Here is a 24,698-nt window from a genome sequence, read left to right as displayed (position 1 = left end):
CTCAGTTACTGGGCAAAACCAAGTTATCGCCTAGCCCCTCAGCTCCAGACCCAGCCTGGGGAACAGCCACAGAACTAGCCCCAGGTAGGGATGTACAATTAGAAACTTGTTTCACTTGGAACAATGTGTATATTCAACTTTACCAAATGAATTGAGAAGTATTGAATAAGCTACAGGGTGCTGCATTCTGAAAATATTACATGGGAAATTAGTCAATTCTCTAAGATACAACATAAAGTAGCCAATTCTCACGACAGTATTGATCCTCATGATATTGCAAATAGGTTGTTGAACTGGATCAATCCAATCTTCTTAACAACATATAAAGTTTCCTGTCCTCAGATGAGCTTCAAACATCCCTTCTTTTTTCTCAAGGTAGCACAGAACAGGGAGATATTGAGGTACAGCTCCAAGGAGGCAAAGGATTGAGGAGACCACCTCAGGTTTTCTCATAGCTTGTCCCATGTTTGATGGGTGTGAGAACTTAGGATGGTAATTCACCACCTCTCTCTTCTGTGTCTAGGTGTTAGCACCCTGGATACAGTAGAATCACCCAGAGTTAGGATAGGCAAAAGTCTTTATTATTGGTGTTTAGCAGTAGAAATGAAGGGGATGGATGCATAGGATGTCCCCAAACTCTTTGTCTCCCACCCAGAGTGAGTCTGGGTAGTCTCAGTCCACCTCCTAGTCCCTCCCATAATTCTCTGTATACACCAAACGATTGGGCCAGCACAGGATAGTGGGAAGGGCCATTTCCCAAGCATATTCTTAAGAGTATTGTCCAATTGGCATTTTGCCTCAAGTGCTCCATTGTCTGACCTCAGTGCATTGTTTCAGCCCTTTACATCTAGGGAAAAGCATGTCCTTGGAGATTGCAAGGAAGGGAGGAAACTGGGTGCTTTCATAGCTAATAGTGCCATGAGAAAAGACTAATGTTCTAGAAAGAACACACTATTGCCTTGGTAAAAGATGTATAAGCCCTTATCCTCAGATGAATAAATGGAGTTCTTATCTTAACCTGGTTTAGAAGCTCACAGGCAGCCTGGCTGCATGGGCATCAATATTATTCTAAGATAATCAACTTTATTATTTGGCAATTTTCCCCCTTGTTTCAAAAACATAATTCATGCCACTATTTTTATTCAGATTCTTCTCATTTTGGAATTTAGGGAACAATATTTTTTTAGAAATACTAAATTTTTGTGTCCTTAGAACATGAACACTTCTCAAAGTTTTATCCCCAAATCTTAGGCCCAAGTTTTACTTTTTCCATTTGTCAAATACAAGATCATAATTTATATAATATTTCACACTGTTTGGGACAATGACAACAAACCCAAAGTAGTTCAAAAAGATGTTTCTCAGAGTCAGATCAGAAATCAGTTTATTCCATTGCTGCAAGAATAGGGTATCACCTCAACTTGTGCAATCAAGAAAAGGGAGTCAAAGTACAGCCGACGGAGGAGGATTTTTTTACACTCTGGACTGAGCAACTTCACCACACATAGGACTCCAGTTATCCCAGATTTCCTATCAGGACTGGCAATGTGTTATAGGAACCCACTCAACTTAAGAACCGTAAGTATACATTACAAAGCTTGCTGATGTAGCAAAATGGTTTGTGCAAGACTAAGCAAGGTAGAAGGGGGAGAATTTTTCTGGAACTGTAGCCCTAAACTAGGGCATTCTTCTGTGGGTAAGCTTACTAAAAATGTCTCACTTCCCCTCGAATCCACCTAATACAATTAGCAAGTTGATAAGGTCAAAATGGAAACCCTTCTTCAGACACCAATCTTAGGATTTCAGAGAAAAACGCAAATCTTTTTTCTGACCTTTATACACAGTATAAAGAATTGCAATGTCTAATGAGATCTGTGCTGTAGGAAGAGGCCTTTCCTTATTCATTATATTCACATTTCAGCTGCAATAAGATTTCTACAGAAAAGATGAGACACAGGTGAAAGCCTTTCTGCAAATACATTTTGTATGTTTCTTTCCAGTGTCAATGTCGTGATTTATAGTGACCTTTATCTTGCAAGTAAGGGCAAGTCTTAGATTCAGCACATTTTTAAGTCTTCTCTCCACTTAGTATCCTCAGATGTAAACTCAGAAATGAACTTTGGCTAAAGACCTTCCAGTGCCAAGTCCATAGGAGACTGCTTCCCAAGCAGAAAATCCTGTTTACTGACAAGCTCTGTCCTCCATCTTTATTCTTTTTCCCATGATTTCAATTTTCTAGGAATTTTCTGGAGGCAATTCAGGGCTGAAGTGAGTCTGAATGTTTTTCCACATGGATTATATAAATGAGGTTTACATCTAATATAGGCTCTCCCATGGCTAGTCAAGGACTAATATCTATTAAAAGCTTTACCAAGATCCAGACACTCAAAAACTTTTCCTCTAATGTGGACTGTATTGTTAAACAAGATTTGGCCTTTGCCTGAAAATTTCCACATTCATGAGATTTCTGTCTAATGTGGATTTTCTCATGTTTACCAAGACTGTTGTGTCATGTGAAAGCCTTTCCACAGTCATTACCTTTATAAGGTTTCTCTGCAGTGTGGATTCTCTGATGGTAAGTAAGACTGCTGCGCTGGATGAAAGCCTTTCCACATTCATTACATTCATAAGGCTTCTCTCCAGTGTGGATTCTCTGATGGTAAGTAAGACTGCTGCGCTGGATGAAAGCCTTTCCACATTCATTACATTTATAGGGCTTCTCTCCAGTGTGGATTCTCTGATGGACAGTAAGACTGGAGCAATGTGAGAAAGCCTTTCCACATTCATTACATTCATAAGGCTTCTCTCCAGTGTGGATTCTCTGATGGACAGTAAGACTGGAGTGAGATAAATAAGCCTTTCCACATTCATTACATTCATAAGGCTTCTCTCCAGTGTGGGTTCTCTGATGTCGAGCAAGTTTAGAGCTGCATATGAAACTCTTACCACACTGATTACATTCATAAGGCTTGTCTCCAGTGTGGATTCTCTGGTGGACAATAAAAGCGGAGCAATCTGTGAAAGCCTTTCCACATTCATTACATTTATAAAGCTTCTTCTCTCCAGTGTGGATTCTGTGATGGACAACAAGTCTAGAGCTACAAGTGAAAGTCTTTCCACACTGATTACATTCATAAGGCTTCTCTCCAGTGTGGATTCTCTGATGGACAGTAAGAGTGGAGCACTCTCTGAAAGCCTTCCCACATTCATTACATTCATAGGGCTTCTCTCCAGTGTGGATTCTCTGATGGGAAATAAGAGTGCTGCGCTGGGGGAAAGCCTTTCCACATTCATTACATTTATAAGGCTTCTCTCCAGTGTGGATTCTCTGATGTGCAGTAAGACTGAAGCAATGTGTGAAAGCCTTTCCACATTCATTACATTTATAAGGCTTCTCTCCAGTGTGGATTCTGTGATGTCGAGTAAGGTTCAATTTGCATGTGAAACGCTTTCCACACTGCTTACATTCATAAGGTTTTTCTCTTGTATGGATTCTCTGATGTTCACAAAGACTGGTATTCTGTGTGAAAGCCTTTCCACATTCATTACATTCATAAGGCTTCTCTCCTGTGTGGATTCTCTGATGCTGAGCCAAGCTGGAATAACATTGGAAATCCTTTCCACATTGATTACATATGTAACATTGTTTTTCTGCTTTAGCAACACTGGAACTCTTTCTTAAAGCTTTGGTGTGTGTATTCCATTCACAGTGTTCCTCTTCAATGTGGGTTCTTTTCTGCTTAGCAACAATAGCCCTGTATTCACAATATTGAAAAAGGTCTTTCCATGAGAGCATTTTCAGATTTGCACTCATCTCCTTCATATCAAACCATGTCTCAGCATCTGAAAGAATCAAACACACACGTGTATCAATATACCCTCTAATGCTGGCTGATGATAAAATCATTGACTTTTCACTTCTCAAGGCAAAAATTTTCAAACTGAAATGTCAGATTCAATCATTTTTAAATGCTATTAGCTCAAACCAAGAATGTCATTCAATTAACACAGAGTTAACACAATGACATTGGACCCCCACTACAAAGCTGAGACAAAGGCAACATGAAGTTTCTCATAATGTAGAAACCAGGCTATGAGCTCTGAATGGCTGAGTAACCTGATCTAAATCCCTGCAGCAGAGAATAGAACTTGGAACCTGGAAACTGAGTCTTCTCAATTCATTGCACTAGACAGATGTTCTCCATTTTACTTGCAATGCTTTCTTTCAAGTTCCATTTCAGGCCCAAGTTAGCTCTGCACCACTGGGAATGTGTTTCTTTGCCTCAGTTTTCCTGCAGAGTGAAGGTAATAATTGTACCCAATTCCCAGGTTGTTGTGAACATGAAATGATATACCTTTAAATTTTTGGCACACACTAGGTACATAATGCTTGTTAAGTACTATCATTGTCACTACGGTTTTGATTCTCTCCACCTTAACTCTTCCTTCCTTCATATACTTCCCTTTCCCTCTCTCTTTATATACAAATGCCTGCTGAACATGATGCATTTCAATTAAAAAATGTTTGGAGTAACTAAAAAGAAGTTTCATAAATTGTTGCTTACTCTCAAACCATCTCCAAGTTTTTATGCTGGATTTAAAACTTCTTGAAAGCTTCTCTTTGTATACCCAGGGCTCAATACAATGCATAGAACAGAACAGGTGCTTAATCGATGTTTATTGTTTGATTGACATTATCCAGGGCTGATCACATATCCTAACGCCACCCCAGTGCTTGCATGCTGGTCCCTCTGAGGGGCCAAATCTGTTTCTATTTCTGCTCACTCTCACCTATGGACAAATCCTATAGTGAAGATAACAAGAGCTCATGATCCTATTATGGAATAACCAGGAGTCTTTCCCTCCCATATCCCTAACCTAAGGGAAGCTGTCAGTAATGTAGTCAGTGACTTGGATTTAAGTGAGGGAGGGCTGCCCAAGGTCACTGGCCTTACTTTCCCCCACACAGCCATCTATGGCCCCTGGCCAGTTATAGATCTGGCTTACTGGGAATGGCTCTGGATGCAGATGGCCAGGAGAGACTTAGGACCGCTAAAGGTAAGGTGGGGGTCTCCTGTGACTTAGGTTGCCCCCATCCAGTGGTTAAAGCTAGGGAGCAATGGAGATAAAGAATCTTCTCTCCCACCAGGGCTAAGAAAATTTTAATAAATAAAAAGGAATGAATGAGTGACTCTGGGAAGAGCCTCAGGCATTCTGGGCAAAGCAGAAATAACTGTGATTTACACTCAGTCTAAGTCAATGAGAACATAAAGATCAAATGGGCTTAACAAGGGTCTATGGGCAGTCAATGATAATCAAACTGATTTTGAGTTGAGCTTTGTTGCTTAAGAAAGGAATCAGGGCAGCTAGATGGCACCCTGGATAGAGTACCTTAAAGCCAAGAGGACCCAAGTTCAAATCTGGCCTCAGAAAGGAAAAAAATGAAAGGAAGAAAAGAAAAGAAAAAAAAAGAAAAGAAAGGAAGGAAGGAAGGAAGGAAGGAAGGAAGGAAGGAAGGAAGGAAGGAAGAAAGAAAGAAAGAAAGAAAGAAAGAAAGAAAGAAAGAAAGAAAGAAAGAAAGAAAGAAAGAAAGAAAGAAAGAAAGAAAGAAAGAAAGAAAGAAAGAAAGAAAGAAAGAAAGAAAGAAAGAAAGAAAGAAAGAAAGAAAGAAAGAAAGAAAGAAAGAAAGAAAGAAAGAAAGAAAGGAAGAAAGGAAGAAAGGAAGGAAGGAAGGAAGGAAGGAAGGAAGGAAGGAAGGAAGGAAGGAAGGAAGAAAGAAAAAAAGGAAGAAAGAAAGAAAGAAAAAAAGAAAGAAAGAAAGAAAGAAAGAAAGAAAGAAAGAAAGAAAGAAAGAAAGAAAGAAAGAAAGGGAGGAAGAAAGAAATCTATTCACAGATGGTTCAGTGGTAAAGAAAGGGGGAGGGAGGATGCTTCTAAGATCATTAAGAGATAGGGATATGTAATGTTCTTGAATTGTGAGGGAATGGTCTTCTGCTCAATTATAATCCTTCTCTGGGAGGAGATCTGTAAAATCTTTTCCTCTGTGTGCAGGTTTCTTGGGAGCTCTGAATCTCCTTCAACTCTTGTCCTTCCTCAAATCAGACTGGTCTCCTTTCAGCCTGCCTGGCATCAAAATTCTATCCCAGAGTCGATTCTCTCAGACCCAATGCTGCCCTTCTTTTATCCTCCCAGAGAATAGGCAGGTGAGAACTCAGTGGGGCGTGGGGAAATATTTCCACCAATGAACTTGCTCCTCTTAGAATTCCTAAGGTGTAAACTCCCTTTAAATGCCAAACCAAAGGTCTGAGACAGAACTGTCAAGACAACCTGAATTCTCACCTTGTCACTGTCCTGACAACCTGAGTTCTCACCTTGTCACTGTCCAGACAACCTGAGTTCTCACCTTGTAATCCTAACAGGGGTATACAATATCCTAGGTGGACAGAGGGAAGGAAGGAAAGAAGAAAGGAAACCAGCAAGGAAGGAAGAAGAGAGGGGAAAGAAAGCACCGGGAAGAAGGGAGGGAAGGATGCAGGAAGGGAGTCTTCCAACTAATTGATTTCAGCTTGTGACCAGCTTGGCTCAGAGGTTGTTGCTTGTCCTATCTATCTGTGCTTAACTGTAGCCTGCATGAGGAAGTTAGTAGAGGATGAAAGGGGAGGAAAGAATAAAGTAAAAAGTGCACAGCAGAGAACAAATGAAAAACTACAGGAAACCAAAAAGAAATGGACTGTTTTGAATATAATAACTTATGGCTTATGGAAATTTATTATTACAGATTTTGAATCCTCCCTTATGTTCTGGTGAACAGGAAACATTTTTAAAAATTATTCTTTTCTAATTCCTTGAGTCTCTTTCTCGGCTCTTATTGACGAGGATAGTGTTTCTAGTACTATATTGAAAAGTAATGGGCATACATTCATTTTTCAATTACTAGCTACTACAAAAAGGGCTGCCACAAACATTTTGGCACACACAGGTCCCTTTCCCTTCTTTACTATTTCCTTGGGATATAAGCCCAGTAGTAGTGCTGCTGGGTCAAAGGGTATGCACAGTTTGATAACTTTTTCTGCATAATTCCAGATTGCTCTCCAGAATGGTTGGAGTCTTTCACAACTCCACCAACAATGCATTAGTGTACCAGTTTTCCCACATCCCATGCAACATTCATCATTATTTGTTCCTGTCATCTTAGCCAATCTGACAGGCGTGAAGTGGTATCTCAGAATTCTCTTAATTTGCACTTCTGTGATCAACAGTGATTTGGAATACTCTTTCATATGAGTGGAAATAGTTTCAATTTCATTATCTGAGAATTGTCTGTTCATATCCTTTGACCATTTATCAATTGGAGAATGGCTTGATTTCCTATAAATTAGAGTCAATTATATATTTTGGAAATTGTTAGAATCCTTACTAGGTGTGAAGTCGGCACTTAAAAATTCTCTAGTTCAAGACAATTCTCAGATGATGAAATTGAAATTGTATCCATTCATATGAAAGAGGGTTCCAAATCACTACTGACCAGACAAATGCAAATTTAAACAACTCTGAGATCCACTACACACCTGTCAGATTGGCTAAGATGACAGGAACAAATAATGATGAATGTTGGAGGGGATGTGGGAAAACTGGTACACTAATGCATTGTTGGTGGAGTTGTGAAAGACTCCAGCCATTCTGGAGAGCAATCTGGAATTATGCAGAAAAAGTTATCAAACTGTGCATACCCTTTGACCCAGCAGCGCTACTACTGGGATTATATCCCAAAGAAATACTAAAGAGCTGAAAGAGACATATATGTGCCAAAATGTTTGTGGCAGCTCTTTTTGTTGTAGCTAGAAACTGGAAGATGAATGGATGTCCATCAGTTGGAGAATGGTTGGGTAAATTGTGGTATATGAAGGTTATGGAATATTATTGCTCTGTAAGAAATGACAGGCAGGAGGAATACAGAGAGGCCTGTTGAGACTTAAACCAACTGATGCTGAGTGAAATGAGCAAAACCAGAAGATCACTGTACACTTCAACAACAATACTGTATGAGGATGTATTCTGATGGAAGTGGAAATCTTCAACATAAAGAAGAGCCAACTCACTTCCAGTTGATCAATGATGGACAGAAATAACTACACCCAGAGAAGTAACACTGGGAAGTGAATGTAAATTGTTAGCACTAATATCTGTCTGCCCAGGTTGCATGTACCTTCGGATTCTAATGTTTATTGTGCAACAAGAAAATGATATTCACACACATGTATTGTACCTAGACTATATTGTAACACATGTAAAATGTATGGGATTGCCTGTCATCGGGGGGAGGGAATAGAGGGAGGGGAGGTAATTTGGAAAAATGAATACAAGGGATAATATTATAAAAATATATATATATAATAAAAAAAAATTATCAATCTGTGCATACCCTTTGATCCAGCATTGCTACTATTGGGGTTATATCCCAAAGAAATACTGAGGAGGGGAAAGAGACCTGTATGTGCCAAAATATTTGTGGCAGCTCTTTTTCTAGTGGCTAGAAACTGGAAGATGAATGGATGTCCATCAATTGGAGAATGGTTGGGTAAATTATGGTATATGAAGGTTATGGAATATTATTGCTCTGTAAGAAATGACAGGCAGGAGGAATACAGAGAGGCTTGGAGAGACTTACATCAACTGATGCTGAGTGAAATGAATAGAACCAGAAGATTGCTGTACACTTCAATGCTGTATGAAGATGGATTCTGATGGAAGTGGATATCTTCAACATAAAGAAGATCCAACTCACTTCCAGTTGATCAATGATGGACAGAAACAACTACACCCAGAGAAGGAACACTGGGAAGTGAATGTAAATTGTTAGCACTAATATCTGTCTGCCCAGGTTACATGTACCTTCGGAATCTAATGCTTATTGTGCAACAAGAAAATGGTATTTACACACATATATTGTATCTAGGTTATATTGTAACACATGTAAAATGTATGGGATTGCTGTCATCTAGGGGAGGGAGTAGAGGGAGGGAGGGGATAATCTGGAAAAGTGAATACAAGGGATAATGTTATAGAAAAAAAAATTACTCATACATATATATTGTCAAAAAAATTATAAATAAAATTTAAAATAAATTATTCTTTTCTGTATTTTTCTATTTTGTTTTTAGTTTTAAATAAATATCAAAAGAGTAAAAATAAATGCTTTTTGGCTTAAGGAAGGTCTAAGAAAAGTCATATTAGCCCAAGTTCTCTTTCTTTGGTTGGAGATAGTTGGAGGGCCCCAAATTTCCAATAAAGACTTCCGCTAGATTCATTGATTCTTCATTGGAAGGGAACTGAAAAGCCATGGAGTCCAACCCCTTCATATTATAGATAAAGAGACTGAGGTTCAGAGGTTCAGTGAGGTGCTCAGGATCTCACTACCACAAGAGTCTGAAAAGGGATTCCAAGCCAGTTTTTCCACCCCCATGCCCATCACATGAAGAAGCCTCCTGGGATAGCAGCCTGCACTCCAGCTTGCAACTCACTCACCAGGACAGGAGTTCCTCAGGCCTCCTCTCTCCACATGGGAAAAGAAATCTTCTCTGGGAACTGGAAGTCCTGGGAGGGAGGAAGATAGTGAGTTTGAGCCTTGAAACTTGTCATTTATTCCTCACTGGAACAGGGCTGGGGTGTGAGGCCCACTGGGTGGTTCCAAGGAAAACTCAAAGATGGTTTTCAGGGCGCTTATTGCCAGGGAAAGGGGGCAGAAGGGAAAAGAGGCCATGGAAGCAGCCTGGAAGCAGAAGATCCTGATTTTGCTGCCTCCTTCACAGCAGGGTGGACACGTCCCACAACCTCCATTTTCTAGACATGAGAAGCAGCTGGTAGCACAGAGAAGGGAGCACCAGGCCTGCAGTCAGGAAGCCTCTAGTTCAAATTTGGATTTAGACACATCCTGGCTGTGCCACTCTGGGCAAGTAATTTCATCTGTTTGCTTCAGCCTCCAGACCTGAAATTGGGGATAAAGATGGAAGCCAAAACAAAGGGTTTTGATAGAGATCCAAGGGCAATAATGCACATATAGGGAACTCTTAGCACAAGGCCTGGATCCCAGCATATGTATGAAAAGAGCCCCTCCCTTCTCTTTCTCTCCCAGTATCTGTGCAGGCCTTTAGGGGGTGTAGATAGGAGGAACAAAGGCCCACTTGCCATGCTGGAAATATAAATTACACCAGGGGCATTGAGGTAAAAATTTATTTTTTTACCCAAAAGATCATTGCAAACATAAAGGGGTTTCCCCTAGGATAGGGGTTCCTTCTCCTATCTCATGTTCAGTGAAAAGGGGCAGGACAGTTTTCAGAAGGTTCACAGATACAACTGCAGGGTTGCTATTCTAAAATGTAAAGACCACTCATGGAAGATTAGGAGGACCCAGTTTCTTAGGGACAAGAGGCAGCCCTTGGGCCTTTCTAAAAACTGATAAAAGCCTGAAACTCTGCACCCCAAGGAGGGGATGGTGACACCCCTGTTGATGCCATTCCCAGAGTTCCAAGGGAAGTGCTCCTTACCCAGGAAGAGCAAGTTCTCGGCATTCTCCAGCATGACCTCCTTGTGCAGCTCTTTCTGATCTGGGTCCAACAGACCCCACTCCTCAGGGCTGAAGTGCACAGCCACATCCTTGAAGGTCACCAACTCCTAAAGCACCAACACACAGAGGATATCAGTGGAAGCAAGCTTGATAACTGACGTGATCCAATGCTCCTCAATTTACCGAAGGGACCTGAAGCATGGAGGAGGGATCTGCCCAAAGGTGACAGCCTTTTAGGGTTCAGAACCAGCACTGAAAGCAAAGTTCCCCCAAAGACCAGTGGAATATAGAGAAACACATTTAATGTTTTCAACTGAAATAAAATTGAGAAATATCTTACTAGGGAATGGTACTACTGCCTGTGCAATGGGGAAAGTTATGGGTTCTATCAGAGAGAGATAAGGACTTTTGGAGATGAAATCAGACAGTGCTATGTTAAGAAAATGGAATGAAGTGCTTGTGTGAAGCTAGCTAGTATTATGTGTTGTAGAGCTGAAACATTTCCATGATGGCTGAAGAGAAAAAAAGATCCTGTGAATTTTCCAAATGTCAGAAATTAAGTTTTATCCAGATGAAAACACTATCCTTCCTCCCAATAATATGTACTTTTCCAAATGCAAGTACGGATAGTTTGCAACATTCATTTTTGTAAGATTTTGCCTTCCAAATTTCAAAATCACACACTTCTTAATGGATCTCGCCCAGTGGTTATCAACTTACAAAAGCAAATTGAAGGAGAGAGAAGGGATTTACCCAAAGGTCACATCCTGGATGAGAACACTTGGAAGCACAGCCATGCAAAGGCCTCCCACCTAACACTGTACACAGCTGGTGAGGACACAGCTGCTGACATGTTGTCTTCCATGTTAGAATGGAAGTTTCTTGAGGGCAGGGACTGATTTTTCCTCCTTTGCATCTCCTCTACATTCCCACAGAGCCTCTTCCCTTTCTAAATGCCTGTTGCTTTGACCCAAGCATTGGTAAAGGGAGAGAAAGGCTAAGTATGAGCTGAGCATGATGGAGTGATTCCAGAAGTGCCTAACTGCAGCTGAGGGGTCTTGTCAGGGACTTTCCTTCTGGGAATTGCCATGTATGCCATGTCAGCTGGTAGGGTGGGCCCAGGAGGTACAAGGGGCTTGGGCTCTGAGACAGGAGGTTGTGTCTTACAGGTGTTTCCTTGAGAAGGCGAGGGGGGTGTCCTCTTGCTGGATCTTTTCTGAGGAGGCAGCACTAACTGCAGGTTGTCTCCCTTCTGTGGATTCACATGAGCAGTGCTGAGTGGGCTACACAAGGGGTATTCCCAGAGGAGAGTAAATGTAAATAACCAGCTTGAAGTCCATAGGAATAAGGACGCAGAGAGAAGTAGAGAGAAGCAGAGATGTAGAGAGATTCAGATATGCAGAGAGAGTCGCAGAGACATGCATTGCTCTTGCTTCCTGCTAACCCCTGCTGAGATTACCAATAAAGAAACATTGGCTGGTCTCCATGTCTATTGGGGGAAGATGGGTATGTATGGCCTGGCAGTCAGTAGCCTCGGTGGGAGGGAACAAGAGATAAAAGAAAATGAAATGGAATATAAGAAAACCCACCAAGAAGAAAAGAAACTTTGGACAATGCCTGATCCATTTGTAACCTTCATTATGTAGGTTTGTTTTATCAAATCTACTCTTCTGTTCTGCTGGTTCCCTGAATTTTTTTTTCCCTTCTCTTATTTTGTATTTAAGGTTAAAAACTAATTATACTAGAGGACGTTAAATAGGACAATGGATAGAGCAATGGCCCTGAAGTCAGGAGAACCTGAGTTCAAATCCTACATCAGACCTTTAATAATTACTAGCGGTGTAACCCTGGTGAAGGCATTTGACTCCAAATTCTTTGGCAAAAAAAAAAAAAAAAAAATTACAAGAATAACCACAAAAATGGTAAAGAGAAGGGATTCAGAGAAATTTGGGAAGATCTGTATGGTCTGAGGCAGCAGGGGGATAATTTCTGGTCAGCTCCCAACCAGGGAAAGGGCAAGAACTAGGGAAGCTTCCAGGGTTCTGCTCCAGACAATACTTAGGGTCAAGGGTTTGAGGAAACTTGGTGACTACAGGAGGAAACTTGGTCACAGGACACAGAGTGGCTAGAAGGGGTGTGTGTGTGTGTGTGTGTGTGTGTGTGTGTGTGTGTGTACCCACAGGACAGACACTAATGAGTGAAGTGGTCATCCTTTTCAGTGACCTATATTGAGGGAAAATTTAAACAAACTTGTCAGGGTAGCAACTAAGAGAAGGGAGTTAGTTCATTCCTGTCCTGTCCTGCCAAAGGGACAGTGAATCAGTCCAAAACACAGCAGAGAGGAGGGCAGTGTTGTTATTACTGCATTCATTTTCTTGACTCTTTTTGTAAAGTAAGGATCCAATGATAAGAGAGATGACCAGCCTCATAGACCATCCTCCAGATCTATGAAAAAGACTTCTTGGGCTGATATTGCCCTTATGTGTGGGCAGAATACACTCACCTGGGGTGGGGGTCTGCAGCTCTTAGGGGACATTTCCTCTGGCTCCAGGCTCCCTGCTTGGGCCAGCCCTTGGTCCTCTGCAGGCTGTTGGGAGGGGATGAGTATAAATGAACAGATGTCCTTCCCTTCTTTTCCTGGACAGGGGGCTAGCCTACAGGAAATTACAGAGGATGAGGTTCCATGGAAGTTACTAAGCCCCTAGCCCTGCCCTAGGGCACAGACCCCAACCAACAGAGAGGCAACACCCATTGAGTGATTAAAGTTGGGGAAGAAATGAAAGAAATGAAGCCAAGAATCTTTTCTTTTACCCAGTCAAAAACAACAAGTCTGGGAGGGAAAAGTCCCCAGGACTATTGGCCATGGGGCAGTCAGGAGTTTATATAGAAGGGACAGGGAATAAGAAAACTGGGGTGGAATGGTGTAAACTTGAAGATGAGCTTACCTTCTCTTACTCCTACTCTTAAGAGTCCCTTCCTCTCCCCCACCTTCCTACAGACCCAAGAGGGAGGAGGGATTTAAGGCCCCAGATGGGATGAGAGTGTGTAGAATCTCAATGTCTCCTGAGTCAGAAATATCCTTGCCTGTAATACTTGGTCCTCCCAGCATCTCTTCTCCCCAACAGACATATTACCTAGACAATAAACTGACTGACAGATAAAATAAGGAGGTAAGGGCTCTCTGGGAAGCAATTTAGTTTGGGATTCAGCGACCAGGACCACCATGTCGGGGGAAGGGGCAGGGAGCTGGGAAGCCTGGGTAAAAAAGAAGAAATTTAAGTGTCCAGAAGTGATTTAGGTGGGTAGTTGAACCAGGAAAAACAGGATGGCTGAGTCCTGAAATTAAGCAGAAGATGGGGGGAGGTTCCCAAGACTCTTGGGTAGATTGTAGGCTTAGAATCCTGAAAGGGAATATGCAAACAGTGAGCCACATGCCGGGGAAGGAGCCCAAGATGTGCGGGTCCAGAGAAGTTGGCACAGGAAACAGCTTCAGTTCTTGCAACCAAGGAGAGCTCCTGGAGGCAGAAAGGAAGAACCTGTGGAACCTCCTAAGAAATCATGTCTGAAGCCACACAGAAAACAGGAGCTGGAGGCAGAGTTAGGACATCCGGGTCCAGGACGGGGGCTGAAAGTGGGACTTCTGGGTTACTATGGGGAAAGCCTGCCTTTGGGCAAATATAACGCTATGATAAGTTTGAGGAAGATGGCAACATTAGATATTTGTGAAGTGTTTGGGAACCTGACAAATAAGTAGGAGCCAAGAATTCGTTAAGTAGCCAGACCTGGAAGGAAATTTTTCTGACAGATGAGGAGGACACTCCAAGGGTGAGGTGATAAAGATCTACACAAAGAAGGTTGAAACAGAGAAGATGGATGGCAGAGATGTCGCAGGGTTGACATGAAGTAAGTGGGAATAAGAAATATAATTCATGGAGGACATCTAGGTTGTGAGCCTGAGGGAAGGAGAGGGTAGTGGGGCCCTTATCAGGAAGAAGGAAGAGACAAAGACAAGAAAATGAGTTCAGTCTTAAAGGGTAATCATAAGACATCTCAAATTAGAGAACTAGTTTGGTATGTGGAAAAGACATTTGGAACAGAGGAGATTGAGGTTATCAACCTCAATCACACAAAAACATAAAATATTTCCTTCTGATATCTTACATAGCATGTATTTCTGTACTTTTTAATACTACAGATGAAAGATTTTAAGAAATAAAATCATATATCAACTAGTGACATGAAGTGTGGCATTAAATGGATCCCTTTTAGATATTCATAATTTTGCCATAGATTAGATATCAGAGAACATAAAGGTATCATGTAGTTTACATTTTAAATACCTCTAAAGTCTTATTTCTCTTTACTGATCATCTTAACCTGTGATATTAATATCTATTCAGTGCTACTAATATCTGTCTGCCCAGGTTGCATGTACCTTCGGATTCTAATGTTTATTGTGCAACAAGAAAATGATATTCGCACACATGTATTGTACCTAGATTATATTGTAACACATGTAAAATGTATGGTATTGCCTGTCGTCGGGGGGAGGGAATAGAGGGAGGGGGGGTAATTTGGAAAAATGAATACAAGGGATAATATTATAAAATATATATATATATATAATTTTAAAAAAATATCTATTCAGTGCTATAAATGACATGAATTACCTTATGTCAACAAAGACAAAATATAATTCAAATAAGATTTACTGACCTCATTTTTTATATCAAATAGTACTTTATTTCCCAATTATATGTAAATACAATTTTTAACATTTTTTTTCCGGTCCATATTCTCTCCCTCCCCTTTTTACTTCCTTTCGTCTTAAGATGATAACCAAGTTACAAAGGTTTTATAGGTGCAATAATGTAAAACATATTTCCTCAAGAATTTTCACCTCATGGAAACTGAGTAAAGAAAGAATGAAGGATCCTGGACTATTTCCCAGTTCACTGTTGACTGATAATCTTGTCAGTAGAAATCAAAATTCAGACCCACTCCTCAGTTGTTTGCTCACTGAAGTGGTTTGTGATAATCAAAACCCAGGGACCACCCTTCAATTCACTGCTGACTAATGATCTGGTCAGCAAAAACCAGTACCAGAGACTACTCCGTAGCCCTTCCCCTAGGCTATAAAATAGGCTATCCATGTTTGAAAGTTGGATCATTTTATCTCCTTGCTTCTGTTTCTCTGTAGAATTTCCTTGGAGTTTCAGCCAGCTTTGTAATGGTGTTACTATTGCAATAAAGCTTTCCCCTGGGCTAGGAGATGGGGTCAAGGCTGTAAATTCTGTTGAGATACTTTGTGACACCAGTCTGAGCCCCCCAATATTTGGGGTCTCTCACCTGGGATGCCAGAGAAGGCAGAAGTGCTATAGGGTAGCTTTTGACAAAGATGGGCCAGTCCTCTTTCATGTCATTTTGTCTTGGCCTATGTCTCTGTGTAGAATGTCTGACACGTTTCTTCTGTGAACTATTTTAAAACTGCGACCAAAAAAATATTCCTGAAACACCTCAGTTATGAGGATTGTTAGCAAGATTAATATAGCTCAAGTCTCTGTTTGCTCAACTCTTCTCATCTCAGAATTGGAGGGAAGTTAAAATTCAGCCTCACCTGCAGGAATAGGGGAAGGAAAACTGTGGGGACCACACAGAATCTTGCCCAGAAATCCCAAGCCAGCTTGTGGGAATGGGGATGGGGTGGGGTCAGGCTTTATGGTCAGCATTCCATGAGCTCTAGCCCCTGAAACTATTTATGTCTCCTTAACCTTTCATTATATTTCTAGATCATCACTGTTGACATATTTACCACCATATGGGCATCATCTTTTCTTTATAGATCTTTTTGTGCCCTGAGGCAATTGTGGTTAAATGACTTTCCTGAGGTCACACAGCTAAGAAATGTTAAGTGTAGGAGACCAGATTTGAACTGAGGTCCTCCTACTTCGGGGCTGGTCCTCTGTCCACTGCACCACCTAGCTAGCCCCTCTAGATCTTCACAGTAACAAAAATCCATTGGGAAATTTCATGTTACATATATGGGTCATAAGACTTTCGAGTTTATAGATCGACTGACTGGCATAGGGTTAGAAGAAATACAGTAAAGTTTAGGGGCCAATCTCCAAAAGGTATTACAGAACTTTGATCTTTTCACTTGCAGGCCATGTGAATCTTTTGTCAAGGGTGTTTCTTTTACAGAATATCGGGTTCTACTTTCCAATGCATTGTGCTGCCCTCCTCTGTATTAATCGTCTATCACCTCATGTACATTTTATTATGAAAATTCTAATTTTCTCAATGATATCCTTTGATACTCCTCATTGTTCCTACCCCTCCTTATCTTTAGACAAAAATTGAGTGGGAAAAGGAAATGGGATCAACAGGCAGTAACTGACCACTGACGTGGCCTGAATCCCACTCCTTCAGCCCACCTAAACTTCCATTCATTCCACTCCCAGATGACTGGCTAGAACTTTAGCTGAAAAGTCTCTGATCCACTTATCTCCCTTATTTCAAGCTTCCATTATGGTACTAAGTTATTTCCCACCACTCAAGAGGGACAATGGACAGAGCATACTGCCCAGAGTCAGGAAGACTTGAGTTGAAAACCACTCAGACATTTTTCACCTTGGTGACACTAGGCAAGTCACTGTCCCTCTGTTTTCTTCTGTTACTTTTCCATACACTTAGAATACTAATAGTACCTCCTACTTGCCATGGTTGTTGTAAAGAAGAAATGTTATTTGTGTATCACTTGGACAATAAGTGATATTAGATGAAGGTTAGCTATTAATGCTGTGATTTAGAGGGAGAAAACTTTGGAATACAGGGTTTGTCAATGGTGAATGTTGAAAACGATCTTTGTATGTATTTACAAAAATAAAAAATATTACCAGTAAAAAAAATTCTGGATTGATTTTTGACCTAAGTTACCTAATATAGGAGAGAAAATTAGAAATAAAAGAAAGTCCCACTTTCTCTTCATAAAACTAAAACAGCTTTTATAAGAAAATCAACCAGAAGGAACTTGGGGAGAAAATCAGAAGGTAGATGAGCAAAACTACAAAACACTTTCCACACAAATAAAGTCAGATCTAACCAATTGGAAAAATATTAAATGCTCTTGGATTGGGCAAGCAAATATAATACAGATCACAATAATACCTAATCTATTTATTTAGTGCTATACCAATCAGACTCCCAAAAAACTATTTTAATGACCTAGAAAAAATAACAACAAAGTTCATATGGAAAAACAAAAGGTCAAGAATTTCAAGGTAATTAATTAAAAACAAAAACAACAACAAAAAAAAATCAAATGGAGGTGGCCTAGCTGAAGCAGATCTAAAATTATATTATGAAGCAGAGGTTAATAAAACCATATGAATTGGCTAAGAAATAGACTAGGTGATCAGTGGAATAAGTTAGGTTCAAAGGAAAAAGCAGATAATACCTTCAATAATGTAGTGTGTGAAGAACCCAAAGACTCCAGCTTTTAGGATAAGAACTCACTGTTTGACAAAAATTGCTGGGAAAATTGGAAATTAATGGGGCAGAAACTTGACATTGACTCATACTTAATACCATGCACTAAGATCAGGTCAAAATGGGTTCATGACCTAGGCCTAAAGAATAAGATTATGAATAAATTAGAAGAGCATAGGATAGTTTACCTCTCAGACCTGTGGAATAGGAAGGAATTTATAACCAAAGAAGAATTAGAGGTCATTATGGATCACAAAATCGAAAAATTTGATTATATCAAATTAAAAAGGTTTTGTACAAACAAAACTAATGCAGACAAGATTAGAAGGGAAGTCATAAACTGGGAAAACAATTTTACAATTAAGGTTCTGATAAAGACCTCATTTCCAAAATATATAGAGAATGGACTCGAATTTATAAGAAATCAAACCATTCTCTAATTGATAAATGATCAAACCATATGAACAGACCATTATCAGATGAAGAAATTGAAACTATTTGTAGCCATATGAAAAGATGATCCAAGTCATTGTTTATCAGAGAAATGTAAATTAATGCAACTCTGAGATACCACTACTTACTTGTCAGATTGGCTAGAATAACAGGGAAAGATAATGCAGAATGTTGTAGGGGATGTGAGAAAATTGGGACACTGATACATTGTGGGTGGAATTGTGAATACATCCAGCTATTCTGGAGAGCAATTTGCAACTATGCTCAAAGAATTCTCATACTGTGCATACCCTTTGATCCAGCAATATTACTACTGAGCTTATATCCCAAATAGACTTTAAAGAATGGAAAGGGACCTATATGTGTAAGAAGGTTTGTGGCAGTCCTCTTTGTAGTGGCCAGAAACTGGAAACTGAGTAATGCCCATCAATTGGAGAATGGCTGAATAAATTGTGGTATATGAATATTATTATTCTGTAAGAAATGATCAACAGGATGATTTCAGAAAGGCCTGGAGAGACTTACATGAACTGCTGCTGAGTGAATGAGCAGAACCAGGAGATCATTATATACTTCAACAATAATACTATATGATGATCAATTTCTGATGGATGAGGCGCTTTTCAACAATGAGATGAACCAAACTAGTTCCAATAGAGCAGTAATGAGGTGAACCAGCTACACCCAGTGAAAGAATTCTGGGAGTTGACTATGAACCACAACATAGAATTCCCAATCCCTCTGTTTTTGTCTGCCTACATTTTTGATTTCTTTCACAGGCTAATTGTACACTGTTGCAAAGTCCGATTCTTTTTGTACAGCAAAATAACTGTTTGGACATGTATACATATATTGTATTTAACTTATACTTTAATATATTTAACATGTACTGGTCAACATGACATCTGGAGGAAAGGGGGGGGGAAGGAGAGGAAAAGGTGAAACAAAAGGTTTTGCAATTGTCAATGCTAGAAAATTACCTATGCATAAAATTTTTGCAAAAATTAATTAAATTAATTAATAATAAAAAACAAAATTCAGTTCTGCACTCATATATTGTATCTAGGATATATTACAACATGTTCAACATGTATAAGACTGCCTGCCATGTAGGGGAAAGGATGAAGGAAAGAAGGGGAAAATCGGAACACAAGTGAGTGCAAGGGATAATGTTGTAAAAAATTACCCATGCATTTGTACTGTCAAAAAAAATGTTATAATTATAAAATAAAAACAATAAAAGAAAAAAGAAAAACTGGAGAACAGAAAAAGGAGAGACAATATAAGAATTGTGTGATTACCTAAAAGCTATAATTTTTAAAAGAATCTGGATACAAAATTTCAAGAAATTAAGAAAATGGCTCTGAAGCTCTAGAACAAGCAGGTAAAAAGGGAAAGAAAAAAATGGACTGTTCAACAACTGAAAGAGATCAGAGGAAAACTTATAAGAATATCCTAGAAAGGTTTAAAAATTCCCAGATTAAGGAGAAAATATTACAATCTAACCAGAAAATAAGACAATAAAATACTGTAGAAATAGTCAAGATTTCACAAAACTGAGCAGTTTCTACTCTAAAAGACCATAGGTTTGGTTACATTAAATCTCATAGAGGGGGCAGTTAGGTGGCACAGTGGATAGAACACCAGCCCTGAATTCGGGAGGACCTGAGTTCAAATCTGGTCTCAGACACTTGGCACTTCCTGGCTGTGTGAACCTGGGCAAGTCACTTAACCCCAGCCTCAGGGGGGAAAAAAAAATCTCATAGAACAAAAAAACTGCAGTTGCATCCAGAATAATTTACCCAGAAAGTTGAATATAACTGGAATGAAGGGGTCAAAATGGACTTTTGATAAACTGAAAAGCTTTCAAGTATTTGTAACAAAAAGAGCAGAACTCAATGGAAAATTTAATATAAAAGATCCAGAAAAAAGAAAAAACATTAAAGACTAATTTTCGTTAAGACCACGTATTTACTTATAAATGTGAAAATGTTATCAATATAACTGTCGGTAAAAGGGTAGGAAAAGGTGAAAGGGAACAATTATAAAAATTGGGCAAGAGGAAGAACTAATACTGAGAAAGCAGGTGGGGAGGAGGTTGGAGAGCTGGTAATATTGTAACTTTACTCTCTGAATTTACCAGGAAACAATGTATACATTCAGAAGGATATAGAAGCCTTTTAAATATACAGAGGTGAGGAAACTAGGAGATGGGATGGGGGAGGAACTTTTAGCTGGATGGGATGGGGAGAGTGGCAAGAGAAGATCAAGTGACAGGGCAAAATCAAGGTTGAGAAAGACAATGGTGAGTAAATATAAGATGGAAAGACAATCAGTTGTATGGATTGGATATTTAAAGTGGTTCTTTGTAATAGCAAACACCTGGAAATTGCAGTGATTCCCCCTTTAGTCCATATTTATTTCAAATTAAATTAAATTTAAAATTCCATTATTAGAAATTAGAGACACTTGGTCTTGAAGTACTAAGAATACTGAGACTAGACTCAAGAAAGGTTGATTTCAAATCCATCCTCATACTCTTACTAGCTGTGTGTCCCAGGACACATTATGTCATAGATGTGTGCCTCCGTTTCCCCAATTATTAATAGGGAAAATGATAAGACCAAAGTCACAGGTATGTTGTGGGGTTCAATGAGAAAATATTTATATACTTAGCAGAGTGCCTGCCACATAGTAAGTATATACAGATTATCTCTCTTGCTTCTTTTCTCAGTAACTGCACTGGAATTTGAGGGACCAAGGAAGGAAGTATAAGGACAAATTTCTAAAAGCAGACAGCATTAGGAACAAGGAGGGCCTATTTATGCTTGATAACAAGAAGACCTTTCTAAGTCTAGACCTATCCCAAGAAGGAAGAGGTTCCCTTGACAGGTGGAGGGTCCCCTTCACTGCACAACTTCAAGAAAAGGCTGCAGGAGCAGCTTTCAGAGACTTTGTAGACGAAATTCTCATCTGGTTAGAAGTTACACTAGATATCATTTCTCAGATTAGCTCCTATTAAGAAATTCTTTAATGCTGTATTGCTTTTTACACATTGCAGAAACTAGACACTGACCAAGATCTAACACTCTATACCTAGATAAAGTCAGAATGAGTTTTTGATTCAGATATAGTTCATGATACTATAAACAAATTAGGAGAATATGGGATAGTCTGCCTCTCAGATCTGGGAAGAACAAAGGCATTTGTGGCCAAAGAAGAACTAGAGAATATTAACACATACAAAATGGATAATTTTTTTTTTACTTAATAATTTTGTATTATATATATTTTTTTTTATAAAATTATCCCTTGTCTTCATTTTTCCAAATTATCCCCCCATCCCTCTACTCCCTCCCCCCGATGACAGGCAATCCCATACATTTTACATGTTTTACAATATAGTGTAGGTACAATACATGTGTGTGAATACCACAAAATGGATAATTTTGATTACATTCAATTAAAAAGGTTTTTACACAAATAAAAGTGCTAGCAGTGCTGACCAGACATTGTGCTGGGCAGTGGCTGTGGACAAGGCAGAATAAGCACTTGTTGGGAAAGTGCAGTACTTTAGGGAGGAAAAACATTTCCAGGACAGCAGTTGAGGAACCCTACATGTGCCTTAGGTGAAAACTGATATTGAGGTTGAGTTCTTGGACAGAATTCAGAACATAACAATAAGGAGGAGCTGAGGGTTAAGGCAGCATTACCCAGAAAGCAAATGATCATTGTTGTAAGTTGCTAAAAATAAAATAAAACCAAATGAAAATTTAGGATGAATAATCAAAGGAAAAAGAACCTCAAAATAGCTACTTTGGTATAAAAGAAGATCACAGTTAATATCCAAAACATAATGAGGTTAAAAAACAAGCCATTCCTATCCCAAAGGGTAACTTCAAAAGTACTCGACAAGCCCAAAAGGAGTTCCTGAAAGAACATAAAAAGGAATTCAAAAATCAAATAAGAGATCAAGGAAATGTAAGGAGGGGAAATGAAAGCAATACAAGAAATTATGAAAAACAAGTTCATCAATTTGTAAGAGGTAATAAAAAATTCTTTAAAAATAGAATTGAAGAAGAGGACTCGAGTGACATTATATGATACCAAAAGATAATTAAACTAGAAAACACAGAAGAGAATCTGAAACATCTCATTAGAAAAGCTGGAGAACAGATCAAGGAGAGACAATAAAAGAATTGGTGGATTACCTAAAAGTTATTATTTAAAAAACAATCTGGCTACAATACTTCAAGAAATCATGAAAGAAAACTGCCTTGAAGTTCTAGAACAAGCAGGTAAAGGGGCGAAGAAAAAAAATCAACTGTTCAGCAACTGAAGAGATCACAGGAGAAAACCTTACAAGAATATCCTAGCAAAACTTCACAATTCCCAGATTAAGAAGTAAACACTGCAATCCAAGCAGAAAATAAGAGAGACTTGGACACTACTAAAATAGTCAGGATTTCACAAAACCAGCAGCTTCTACTCTAAGACCATGGCTTTGGTTACATTAAATTTCAAAGAACAAAACACCTGGACTTGCATCCTGCATAATTTACCCAGAAATCTGCAATGTGGAATGAGGGGGGAAATAGACATATGACAAATTGTATTTGTAACAAAAAGGCCAGGACTCAATGGAAAATGTAATAGAAAAGATCCAGAAAAAAAAAGGAAATCATTAAGGACTAATTACAATGTGCTCATTAAGGCCAATTATTTTCTTAGGTATGAGAAAATGTTATCAGTATAAAATCTCAAAGTTTGGGATTAAAATGTGTATGTCCAGGCAGGAGAGGGTAAAAGGAAACAATTACAAAAATTAGGCAAAAGGAAAAAGTACAACTGAGAAGTGGGGGAGGGGAGGTGAAGAGCTGGTAACAAGGTAACATTCCTCTCGGAATTTAGGAGGAAACAATGTATGCATGGGGAAGGATGTAGAAGCCTTGTGAATATGAAATAAACTTTGGGGAGGGAACGATGGCTCTGGATGGAGGCGCCAGGGAAGCTGGGGAAGCCTGGGATCTGGCCCCCTGGGGTGGGGATAGTGAGGGCTTTAAAAGAGGGGGCAGGGAAGCAGGAGGAAAGGAGAGCCCAGGTAAGATGTGGGAGAGAGAAATATTGACCCACCTCAGGGTAAGGAGATCAGGGACACTGGAGGGGCAGAAGGCTTGGGGGGACTCGGATCGCGGGAAAGCAGCGGTGACTGTGCCCTGAGTCTTCCTAGGAGCTGGGGAGCGTGCCTGGGACCCTCTGGTAGAGATTAGACTTTGGTGACTCTAAAGTGAGCCAAGAAGGAGCCATGGCCTGGGGGATGGGGGAGCCAGGCAGAGCCAGGCAGGAGTTTTGGGGCCCACGTCCAGAGTGGGTCCTCAGGGCAGGCAGAACTCTTGAATCTATTCGGGGCCCAAGTCGGAAGACAGAAGCACCACGTTTCTAACCGGGATCCAGGAACAAGGCGGGAGTCCCGGGTCCTTGTGGGCAAGGTCTGAAATTGGGAAAAAGTGAATCGGTGATAAATCCGGGGACGGTAACGTCTGACGTTTGGGAAGTTCTGGGGTGAGAAAAGAAGGAATAGGGGGGGGGGGGAATCTGCGTAGGGCGGGCTTGTCCGATAGCCGAGTCTGGCAGAGAAGCACGTTCCTGGTGCAGGTGAAGAGATGATCCCCCATTAGGAAAGACAAAGGCAACTAGCAACAGCTCAGAGGTGAGTAGGGAGGTGGGTGAGTAGATATGCCGGGAGGTGGACGGACCTACCTGGGACCTGCCCCTACAGAGCTGCCTTGCAGGAGGCAGAGAGATCTCAAGTCCAGCAGTCCCAGTTTCCAGCCAGCTCTCGGAAGGAGATTTCTCCCGAGCCCAAGAGTTCCCACCTTAGCCAGCCCCTGAGAGTTCCCAAAATGAGCGGTCTCCTACTATGACTACCAAGAGCAGGAAGTCAGGCCCGGAGCTGCTTCCCCGCCCCAAACCCCTTCCCCAACCCCGCCCCCATCACGTGAAATGTCTTCTCCACGGGAGAGGCCCAACGTCTGCCCTGGACTCCGCCCAGGCTTCCAAACTCCACCCCAAGGGCTCATATTCGGCCTGGATCACCACCCACCATTCTGCCCAGAGATCTCCTCCTCCCCCCAGGCCGCCTCCTTTTCCCACTCTCATTCCTAACTTTGGGGCTGACTCCTTCCTCTGTGGA

At 40.3% G+C, this 24,698-nt stretch overlaps 1 protein-coding gene across 2 annotated transcripts; it reads right to left on the bottom strand.

The window, feature by feature from the left end:
- Positions 1-1,367: 1,367 nt before the first annotated feature.
- LOC141565008 (uncharacterized) lies at positions 1,368-24,465 on the bottom strand. Of its 2 annotated transcripts, none has more exons than XM_074307966.1 (5): positions 24,266-24,465; positions 13,068-13,218; positions 10,545-10,671; positions 9,526-9,594; positions 1,368-3,843 (listed from the first exon to the last, which is right to left on the bottom strand). In XM_074307966.1, exons 2-5 carry the CDS (start codon positions 13,098-13,100, stop codon positions 2,510-2,512), a joined length of 1,563 nt encoding a protein of 520 aa, XP_074164067.1. In that variant the 5' UTR covers positions 13,101-13,218; positions 24,266-24,465; the 3' UTR covers positions 1,368-2,509. The 2 variants fall into 2 exon arrangements, with proteins under 2 accessions (XP_074164067.1, XP_074164068.1); XM_074307967.1 differs by having other exon boundaries at positions 13,068-13,151.
- Between the last annotated feature and the right edge of the window lie 233 nt (positions 24,466-24,698).

This window comes from Sminthopsis crassicaudata, chromosome 3, assembly GCF_048593235.1.
Source record: "Sminthopsis crassicaudata isolate SCR6 chromosome 3, ASM4859323v1, whole genome shotgun sequence".
Classification (NCBI taxonomy): domain Eukaryota; kingdom Metazoa; phylum Chordata; class Mammalia; order Dasyuromorphia; family Dasyuridae; genus Sminthopsis; species Sminthopsis crassicaudata.
The sequence above is the reverse complement of the archived record's forward strand: the minus strand, read 5'-3'. Positions and strand labels throughout refer to the sequence as shown.